This window comes from Schistocerca serialis, chromosome 1 (genome assembly GCF_023864345.2).
Source record: "Schistocerca serialis cubense isolate TAMUIC-IGC-003099 chromosome 1, iqSchSeri2.2, whole genome shotgun sequence".
NCBI lineage: Eukaryota > Metazoa > Arthropoda > Insecta > Orthoptera > Acrididae > Schistocerca > Schistocerca serialis.
Window position 1 is genome coordinate 491,441,800 of NC_064638.1, and position 11,292 is coordinate 491,453,091.

An 11,292-nucleotide genomic window follows, 5' to 3' on the forward strand; every position below is an offset into this window, starting at 1 on the left:
GTGGCAATCTACACGTTGAATTTCACCGTTCAGTAGTAGGCTAAGCGAACTGACGTGATGGACAGCGTGAATACACCCTGACGTGGCGCTTCCGTGGCTGATAGCCAGTGTGAATTTTTCCACTTTTTTCCTCTAGTGGAAAACACAGCTGGGGGCCCTCAACCATTTATATCTTTGCTACCGACTGCATATACATAATCTTTAGCGCATAGTGATGGTATGTCAGCGCTCAGCATAGAAATGTTTGGTTATGTTTACGGAGGACGGAAACTGTGTGTTGCGTAGAATAAACCGCGGAGTCTAACGTCCAGACATGGTATGAGTAAAAGGACACATCATCATTTAGTAGTGTTATGTACAAGATTCGATAATAGCTCCAAAAAAACTGAATTTGTGGCTTGTCAAATGAATGTTCTTCCCGTGCTTGAAACTAGGAAAGTATTGTTAAATCATCTTGCAGCGAAAGTATGGCCTTTGTGTCATTCTAAATCATTAGGCAGAGAAATTGCATCTCGTATAGCTTTCAGCTTAACAGATAACGAAATTTTGCACCTTCTCGAAAATGAAAGACAGCTTGAAGAAGCCGTTGGAAGGTCACTGACATCCGTGTAAGTAAAATAATAGAGTTCATTGTACAAGATACATTCTCCACAGAGGTTTAGTGTGTTCAAAAATTTTCTAATATGTCATCTTTCCATGTTCAGCTGTCCAGAAGACAAGAAACACGTACTCGGAGAAAAACTGTTTGCTGCTGTTGCAAGTGTAGAAACAGAACTATGTGCACAAGTCACAGGGATGCTTCTAGAGCTAGATTTCAAAACCGTAGAGTTTCTCCTGAATGAACCAGATGCCTTGACAGCAGCTGTAAAGAAAGCAAGGAATGAATATTTGCTGTACACTCAGGTGATCTAGCTATGAATAGAATTCAGTATGTTTTAGGTTATTAATACTACAGTTCCTTGGATACACCTTTTAGTTTCTCAACAATCAATTTATTTAGTGCACTGCTTGCACTAGAAAGTAAAATTACAGAGAAACAAATTTGACTAACTAGTATTTACCTGCAGGAAGCAAAATTCCGTTACTTCAGATAGACACCTTTGGGAATGAAAACATTGATTTTAGTTTTTGGAACTATTAGTTCCTGCCTCACGGAGGAAAGATGAATAGGTTATGGACAGGAAAAACGGGCAGATCACTCAGCTTCCAGGATGAGAGGATCCCACAACCTGCTGTGTTAGACACTCTCACCTCCCCCTTAAGCTTTGTTTCTATTCCACCTCACGGTGGGTTAGTATCCCACACCCTACATTCCTAGTGATATAGTGTTGCTTTCTAAGTTTCTCATCTTTCATCCCTGCTGAGTGAACTAGGATTAGTGTTCTCCTTTTTAATTGTGTCTATTGACAGGGCTGGAATTTTGCCTCTTGAAAGTAATTCCTGGCTGGCCATTTTATGGTTTTTGAAATTTGAGGCTTCTAAACTGAATTTTGTTTTTGATGCAGTTAAAGTAACCAGTGTATTATGTACAATTTACAGGAAGGAAGAGTGAATGTTTTCGATCAGCAAATGTCATTGGCCTGAGCTGGTGATGGTGTCTTGTTGGTGCTACCTCCTTGACATTCACATAGTCTCAATCAATCCTTGAATCTCTCTGCTTACCAGAACTTACTATTAACAATATATTTATCAGTAATGTTCTAGTTAGATTCTATTAGTAATACACACATCACAAAAAGTTTTGCACCACCTCAGTTCCGAGAGTTCCGGAACCTGTACTGAAAATTGGAATAGAGGTCAACATAAACATCATTTCCGCCCTTTTTATTGCTCGTGAAAACCACACATTGCATGTTGTACCACCATTCAGTGAGACCTTCAGAGGTGGTGGTACGTCTAATACCCAGTAGCACATCCTCTTGCATTGATGCATGTCTTTATTCGTCATGGCGTACTATCAACAAGTTCATCAAGGCACTGTTGGTCCAGATTGTCCCACTCCTCAACGGCAATTCGGCGTAGATCCCTCAGTGGGTTGGTGAGTCACGTCGCCCATAAATAGCCCTTGTCAATCTATCCCAGGCATGTTCAGTAAGGTTCATGTCTGGAGAGCATGGTGGCCTCTCTAGGCAAGCGATGCCATTATCCTGAAGGAAGTCCTTCACAAGATGTGGACTATGGGGTTGTGAATTGTCATTCATGAAGACGAATGCCTCATCAATATGCTGCCAATATGGTTGCAGTATCTGTCGGAAGATGGCATTCAAGTATCGTACAGCCATTACAGCGCCTTCCATGGCCACCAGTGGCGTATGTCGGCCCCACCTAATGCCACCTCAAAACAGCAGGGAACCTCCACTTTGCTGCACTTGTGGACAATGTGTTTAAGGCGTCCAGCCTGACGGGGTTGCCTCCAAACACTTCTCCGACGATTGTCTGGTTGAAGGCATATGCGACACTTGTCTGTGAAAAGAATGTGAGGCCAATCCTGAGAGTCTGTACCGCGCAGCATGGTGTCGTGGCTGCTAAGATGGACCTCGCCATGGACGTTGGGAGTGAAGTTGCGCATCATGCTGCCTATTGCGCACAGTTTGAGTTGTAACATGACGTCCTCTGGTTGCACGAAGAGCATTATTCAACATGGTGGCGTTGCTGTCAGGGTTCCTCCGAGCCATAATCCATAGGTAGCGGTCATCCACTGCAGTAGTAGCCCTTGGGCAGCTTGAGCGAGGCATGTCATTGACAGTTCCTGTCACTCTGTATCTCCTCCATGTCCGAACAACATTGCTTTGGTTCAGTCTTAGATGCCTGGACACTTCCCTTCTTCAGTGCCCTTCCTGGCACAAAGTAACAATGCTGTATTTGACCGTCTAGGCATGGTTGAACTACAGACAACAAAACCCAAGTACCTCTTTCCTGGTGGAATGACTGGAATTGATCGGCTGTTGGACCCCCTCCATCTAATATGTGCTGCTTATGCATGGTTGTTTACATCTTTGGGCGGGTTTAGTGACATCTCTGAACAGTCAAAGGGACTGTGTCTGTGATACAATATCCACAGTCAATGTCTATCTTCAGGAGTTCTGGGAACCAGGGTGATGCAAAACTTTTTTTTATATGTGTATTTTGAAAGTGCAGTAATACATTCCATTCTGTGATTTTGTTGTGACTGTGAGAGTGTAAATCACAAACTGGTTAGCTAGCTATAATGTGAGCTGTTAACAGAAGACATGGTTGGTGCAGTATGATGTGGATATGGTGCTTTTTGTATTTCAAAAGATAGTTAAGAAAATAGAGTGACTGTGACAAGCAACATCAGACTAAGCTAATGCAGTGATAGAAACAACTTTACAGAGGAAATTGCTTGGAGGCCATGATGTTGATAAAGGCGTGAAAATACAAAAAACACGATGAAACAATTACATATACAGGAAAAGTGTGGCGTCTCTTGCCCAGTAGTGAAACATTTGAAAAAAAAATTATGTATTTTGTAGGACACTCTGAACAGTTTGAATAGCTGTCACTATCCATCTACCCGTAACACCATGTCACTTTCTTGCAACCAACATACTCTGAAGTTTGGTGTCTACCTGTCTGCTTTGACCAGTGACGTAACTGTGTTGTCTTGTGTGACATCTTGGTGGTGCGGTGAATCTGAAATGGATTGTGTTTGCAGAGAGCATGTCGGAGTCTGTAGTGGTGATCTCTTGTGTGGGATGTTTATGTTTCTAAATGCTTTTGTGAGTGCCATTTATGGTTCATTGGACTTCGCAAGTGGGATAAAGTGTGTTAATGGACTCTTTGGATATTTTGATTGTGGTGGTAAACTGACCTGTAATGCAGCCAGAGGCCTAGGTTAGGTTGGACAATGACAGTTTGTTTGTGAGTTGACATAGTTAATGAATGTGAAAGTGGAAAATCTGGTTATAGCAACAAATTGACCTGTAGCAAGGCTTAAAGTTTATGCCCACACTATAGTGGAAGATTTTTGTATGGGTTTATTAATCGATTATTTGGGTCAATGGAAGTGTCCGATTCCACCCGTCTGCTTTGACCCACGATGTAAGGGTGTTGTGGTATCTGATGTCATTATGATGCAGAGTTTGAGTTGGTTGTGTTTCTAGATGTCGTCTTGTTATGTTTGATGGCGTCCTCTCTCTCTCTCTCTCTCTCTCTCTCTCTCTCTCTCTCTCTCTCTCTCTCTCTCTCTCTCTCTCTCTGTGTGTGTGTGTGTGTGTGTGTGTGTGTGTGTGTGTGTGTGTGTGTGTGAGAGAGAGAGATATGGACGGCCGAAATTTGTTGGTGGTAAGTAATTGTTTTTTTGGGTCTATTTTTCTTGAGTTGTAATGTTTTGTGTATTTATTGTGTACTGAATATGTTTTAATTTACGTAGGGATGTTTGAGTTTTTAATTTTTGAGGTGTTGTGGTTTTGTTTTTGTTTTTCGTAGTTGTAGGTGTTGGTTTTGTCGTACCAGTAATTATAGTTGACCTATATAGGTCACGGGAAATGACCGATTCCAATTTTCGTATTTTTATATGTAGGTATAGGTGTTTTGGTACCATCAGTAGTGGTCAAGGGAAATGTCTGATTCTAATTTCCTGTTTTTTGCTGTAGGCATTGATGTTTTGGTATCGTCAGCTGCCGTTGACCTCTATAGGTCAAGGGAAGTGTCCGATTCCTGTAAATTTATTTATTTTGTATTTATTTTATTTTATTTATTATTATTATTTTTTTTTTTAATCGTGGTGTGTGTGTTTTTACAGGGGTAAAGTGAAATTTCTGAGACCAGATTTGTTTCTCCAGATTTCTTGTTATTGTTGTTTTGTTGGTAGTGTTTGCTTTATTTTTTGCATTACTATTTGCTTGTGTTGTCTTCATTGTTAGGACTGCCATACGTACTCATTTTACAGGTGTCCTTGCACTACTTCTCTGATGGGTTCATAGTTTGATTAATTCGCTCTTGCTACACTCCACTGTTAGCAATTCCCCAACACCAACTCTTCTCGCTACAAGCTTTCATCATTTAACACTTGTTTCATTACAGCTGTACAAATCTCTGTCTCTCAGTTCATTACTCATAGAGGATAATCATTTTAAAAATGAAACACACTGATCCACCAATAATTTTTGATAATTGCTCTTGCCTTCATCTTCTGAGACCTTTCTTTCAATAGTAATTGCTGTGATTTTTCAAGATTGAAATGATGAAAAGCTTTTACTAAACAAATTTAAATAATTTAGAAGTGAAGGAGACCACTTACACCAGCACCACTACACTGTGCCAGCTGTACACATATTGCATGGGTTGCTTTTTGGTGGGTAAACTAGGATGGGGTTGGGGCACTGGAAGATGAGTTGGCTCAAAGGAGGCAGCAGATTTGCAGCCCTGGTATTATTATTATTATTATTTATTTATTTATTTATTTTTTTACTCTAGCTTGACAGAGGATGTATTCCAAAAGCTAGCTAGTTTCTTTTTCTTTTTCATGTTCCTGTTGATGACTCGAATTCTGGTATTCAGTGAGTAGTCTCCTCTACTCCTAAATTAATTACATTCTACCAGAACTCTCCTAACATTTTATTACACTTGTGTATTCATGTCAGAAACGTATTCATGGTTTGTGAAGTGGAACTGTCAGCTACTTCAAACACTTTTACTTTCATTACTGGGAGAATACCTTTGTTGCATAATTAGTTAACAATTTGTTATTTTTATTATCTCCTTTTCTCGGTGACTATTAACTTCATTTTAATTTCAATTTCTGCATCATCAAAATAAGTGCTACATATAATCGGCACATATGCGACAGCATGCTTACCAATATGTTCCAAAATGCCACACATAAAAACAGGATTTTCTGGTGTTCATACCTCAGGGTCTGTTGGTGATAGAAAGGTAGGGGTCAAGTGTTTTGGATTTGGGCTAGGGACCATTCACATACTCAACACTAGGATTGTCTTAGTGTCGCTATCCTAGAGTACAAGGTCGAAGTATGAATATTACACACTTCCTCCTTCTTAGGTATTGAAGCAAATTGGTTGGTTCTTTTTGCATTTGATGTGATAACGGTGGGCTTGATGGGACTTATCGAGGTAGCATTAGTTCATGGATGGTTCCTCAGAAAATCCCCCCCCCCCCCAAAAAAAGGATTTGTTTACTACATTTTCACCATCATCAGTGGACCAAAACCCAGCTGAGGATTCGAAACTGGCTATGCACAGCCAGTGGTTGAAATTTTTGTGGTATACTCCCAAGGTCCTAATCTTTAACACCCTTCAAAATTTTCTTGCTATATTTATTCCTTTCCCACATACAGGGCTTCAAAGTTACGCAGCTCATACACACAAAATATACCTATAGAAATTAAATAGATTATTGATGACGGGTATACCCACTATAAACATATTCTCAATTTGAATATAATGAATTTTCTTGAGACCAAGAAGCTTTCATCCGTGAATTAGCATTGTTTTAGAGAGCATTGCTCGTGTGAAACTCAGCTTTCTCTTTTCTCACCTGACATACTGCAAACTATGGATGAAGGGCAACAAGCAACTTCCACATTTCTAGATTTCTGGAAAGCATTTGACACAGGGCCCTGTTACAGGCTCTTAAAGATGGTACGATAATATGGAACAGGTTCACAGATATGTGAGTGGACTGAAGACTTCTTAAGTTATAGAACCTAGTATGTTGTTCTCGACAGTGAGTGTTCATCAGAGATAAGAGTATCATCAGGAGTGCCCCAGGCAAGTGTGATAGGAACGCTATTATCTCAATATAAATAAATGATTTTCTGGACAGGGTGGGCAGCAATCTGCAGTTGTTTGCTGATGGTGCTGTGACATACGGTAAAGTGTTGAAATTGACTGACTGTAGGAGGATACAAGATGACTTAAATAAAATTTCTAGTTGGCGAGGTGAATGACAGATATCTCTAAATGGAGAAAAAAACAGTAACTTAACGTGTAGAAGTAGGAAAAACAAACCCTTAATGTTCGGCTACAGCATTAGTAGTGTCCTGCTTGACACATCATTTAAATATCTGGGTGCAATGTTTGTAAAGTGATATGAAATGGAATGAGCAGGTGCGGAGTGTGACAGGAAAGGTGAGTGGTTGACTTTGGTTTATTGGGAGAACTTAAGGAAAGTGTGGTTCATCTATAAAGGAGACTGCATGTAGGATGCTAATGCGACCTATTCTTGAGTACTGCTCAAGTGTTTGTGATCTGTACCAGGTCAGATAAAGGAAGACACTGAAGCTATTCAGAGGTGGGCTGCTAGATTTGTTACTGGTAGGTTCGAATAACACACAAGTGTTTGGAGATGCTTCAGGAAATCAACTGTGAAGGCCTCATTCTTTTTTAGGAACACTATTGAGAAAATTTAGAAAAGTGGCTTTTGAAGCCAACTGCAGAACGATTCTTTTGCCTCCAGCACACATTGTGTGTAAGGACCACGAAGATATGATATGAGAAATTAGGACTTATATGGGGGCATGTAGATAGTAGTTTCTCCCTTGTTCTGTGTATGAGTGGAACAGGAAAGGAAATGACTGGTAGCGGTATGGGATACCCTCTGCTATGCACCATAAGGTGGATTGCGAGGTATCGATGTAGATGTAGAAACTTGAGTTAATGTAATTGATGTGCATACAAGTGAATAAATGAATGATGCATTTTCATACTTTCACGGGTAGTTCCGGAGAAATTTTCACAATTTTTCAACATTAGCTGCAACCACATCCCACTCGTGTATTCCAAGATGGCTATGAATAGCAAATGGCTCTAATTTTTACGTTATATTCCTAAGATTCCAGTCTCAAACCATCGTGGAAATTTTGTAGATATGTTTATCCATTTGGGAGATGCCGAGTTTGAGTTACCCTATGTGTGCACGTACAATCTTGACAGTGACAACGAGTGAAAGAGGGATAATGACAGTGAGAAGAGACAGCAGCAGTGGAAGGAATGAATGAGATAGTAACTGTAAGAGAGAACAAGAGGGAGACAGTAACAGTGAGAGGAGGCATTATTATTATTATTATTATTATTATTATTATTATTATTAGTAGTAGTAGTAGTAGTAGTAGTAGTAAGACAGAATGAACATGACTGGGTGTCAGACAGGAGATAGTAACAGCTGGAGCACAAAAAGAAATAATGAGTTGGGTCGAATGAATGAGTAACAATGAGCAACTGGGAGTGGTTGGGCAGGAGAGACTTACAGCAATGGACTAGTGGGTGTGAGCGAGTTATAGTTATGGCAGCTTGTGAGAGTGAGAGGTGAGTTACATGTTAAGAATAACTCGAATATGTTGGGCATGACAATATTTTTGCAAAAATTTTTAAAGGCAGTGAGGAAGGTAGAATGAGGCAGCTGGTACCCACTTTTCAAAGCCTATGAATAAAGAGTAGCATTATCACCTTTTTTGTGCTCCGATAGCATTATTCTGCTGGTCATTACGTATGTGTGTGTTATATGCATATGCAAATTATTTGTAATATGTTTGATGCACTTGATATTTGTTGTTTTTGGGATGAGTAAAAATCATTTTATTATTTTTTGTTTCATTTTCAGAGCACAGGACCAGTTAATGATGATAATAAAAGTGATGAAATAGGAGAAGCCTTATATGATCTGGTAATCAAGGACTATCCAGATGAAGTGCTGGCAGCACGCTTAACAGGGATGATACTTGAGCTTGATGTTAAATATGTGAGACAACTTGTTAGAAATCCTGATGATTTAAGAGAGAAGCTCTTGGTGGCACATAAAGCTTTGGAAAAAGCAGAAGAAAGTATAACTGCTTAGGGTGCACAATGGCATCACCAGAACATCAGGAACTGGCTCTTTTTATTAAATCAGTACATCATTCTCTCAGAAGGCAATGCAGAAAATTAGGTCATGAACAAGCATGGAAGTACCACTGTAATCAGAAGAATATTTTAAAAAAATATGCATCAGTTATGCATACACTAGCTACCAAATTTTGGGAGCAGTCAAATGACCCACTTGTGAATGGTTCCAGCAACAGGATCCAATGGGTTGTTACAATGTGCATGAACTATTTTCTGAATGGTGGCAGGGTGGAAGAATTTATCAAAGAGGTTAAAAAACAAAGTTGTTATACAGAAAATACATCAAAATCATCATTAATATGCAAAAGCTCAGTTTTCAATGTTTCACCTGAAAAAAGCATGGAGAAACTGAAGTTATTGGATGTAGGAAGCTGCTATAACCCATTTAGTCAGTTCTCAGTGTTTCAAGTTGTCCCTATTGATCTGGCACCGGCCACCCCTGATGTATGGCAATGTGACTTCTTGAATGCAAAGATTTCTGATTACGGTCACAAATCTCTAACAGTTCAACAAATCTTAACTCAAGGAGAAATACCAGCAAATTTTTTTGATGTTGTAGTTTTCTCCTTATTCTTAGAATACATACCTTGTCCGCAGGAGAGATATAAATGTTGTCAGAAAGCATACACAGCACTTCGACCTGAAGGCCTGCTCTTTATTATTACGCCAGATTCAAGGCATGCAACAGCAAATGCACCTATAATGAAACATTGGAGAATTGTTTTGGGCAAAATGGGGTTTCATAGAATATATTATGAAAAACTGACCCATTTGCACTGTATGGCCTATAGAAAAAGCATTGATCACAATATTCCACTGAAGTGGGCTCAGAAAGTTGCAGTGAAACTGCCAGATTCTCTTCCTATTGAAGATAATGTCTTGTATATTCCTCAAGACAATAACTCTTATGAATCTGAAGAAAGTGATAATTCTGATGAGACTCTTCCTCAGTTAGAGAGAAATGACCAAGACAATGCACTAATGGCAGAAATGTTTTCAGAATTGCCGAGTTATGAAACTTAGAATTCTGAAATTTTAATAGTGACTGTAAATGGAAGAATAAAGAATGAAGAGCTTGAATATTTTTGTCTTTGTAGTTTCACATTTGGAAGCAATATGGAAGACTGGAATGTGTGCCTCCCATTCTGTTCTTTCTGAAATTGTTTTGTATAAATACAATAGTTTCATTAATAGTATGAATGTCTCAGGCATATTTTGTGTCTTTGTATTAAAGCATATTGTTTCAGAGTTCATAAAAACCGTTTTTGAAATGATAATTTTATTCTTTTAAAAACATGTTGTTGTTATATACAAAGACTTATTAAAATATGTTTGCCATAATTATGAGCTTTCCATATCATTTGACTGTAAGAAAGACTGCTATTGACACTTCTTCCATACATCTACAAACTAAACAAGAGTAATCAAAAAGTAATGGAAATATTTGTTTTCATAAAGAATCTTTATTTATTCATCAGAATCAACTTTGTCCCCATCAAAGTAATCCCTTTAGGAAGGAACTCATAATGCACTGTCCCATTGTAATCAAAGAAAACAGTGAGGAGAACCTTCACATGTCATTGATCTTGTAAAATTTTTTCGGTCTCGGCTCTTCAGGCAATTTCCATTGGGACAATTGGGCCTTGGTTTCGACATCATACCCATGTTTTATCACCTGTTATGATCTTCTTTAGAAGTTGTGGATCATTGTCGATGTTGTTCATAAATCCCCAGCAACGTCTATGTGACATTGCTTTTAGTCAAAATCAATAATTTTGGAACAAACGTTTGCTGCACTTTATTCCATTTTTCATGCAAAAGTTAATGCAAATTGTTTGATCCGTCTTAAAATTCGCCAAGTATTCGAAAATACATGTTGACTGTCAACAATTAATTAAATATTCAAAACAGATGAAAATGCAAACACATGTCACGAACATGTGAAAAAAAAACACCTGAAAATTGGATGTATAAAGCCCACAAAACAAAAAATTCCCATTACTTTTCAATCACACCTCCTACAAGGGCTCATGCAAATTTCTTTTAAGAGCTACTGTATTGGATGAACTGCTAAACATAAATACAGCAACAACTCAAAAAAATAGCTATTATTTGTTATGACACAATGTTATTACAGGTGTTCACTGATATTAGTGAAAACTGCAATGCCAAGGAGGATACATGCTTAATACCACAAAAAATTATACAAATGATCATGATTACAAAACTGTACACGATTTGTTGTTGAGAATTCAATCCATGTCTCACAATCAGAATTCTGAGACATCATAATATGGAAAGAAAGAGAGCCTATATATGTTCCTAAGGACTCATCCTCACCAAAGTTTATATTTAAATCCATAAAACATCAACTATGGTTGTTGAAGGAATGTGAATATTAAATTATTATTCTGCTCTATTCAGCTCA

General features: G+C 38.5%; 1 protein-coding gene across 1 annotated transcript; it reads left to right on the plus strand.

The window, feature by feature from the left end:
• Positions 1-92: 92 nt before the first annotated feature.
• Positions 93-10,205, plus strand: LOC126473944 (S-adenosylmethionine sensor upstream of mTORC1). The gene is made up of 3 exons (XM_050101309.1): positions 93-608; positions 705-903; positions 8,584-10,205. The coding sequence occupies exon 3, from the start codon at positions 8,826-8,828 to the stop codon at positions 9,885-9,887; it is 1,062 nt and encodes a 353-aa protein (XP_049957266.1). The 5' UTR covers positions 93-608; positions 705-903; positions 8,584-8,825; the 3' UTR covers positions 9,888-10,205.
• The last annotated feature ends 1,087 nt before the right edge of the window (positions 10,206-11,292 follow it).

Excerpts from the sequence above, each read along its gene's own strand:
- LOC126473944 (XM_050101309.1), top strand. The coding sequence starts at position 8,826 with ATGGCATCACCAGAACATCAGGAACTGGCTCTTTTTATTAAATCAGTA.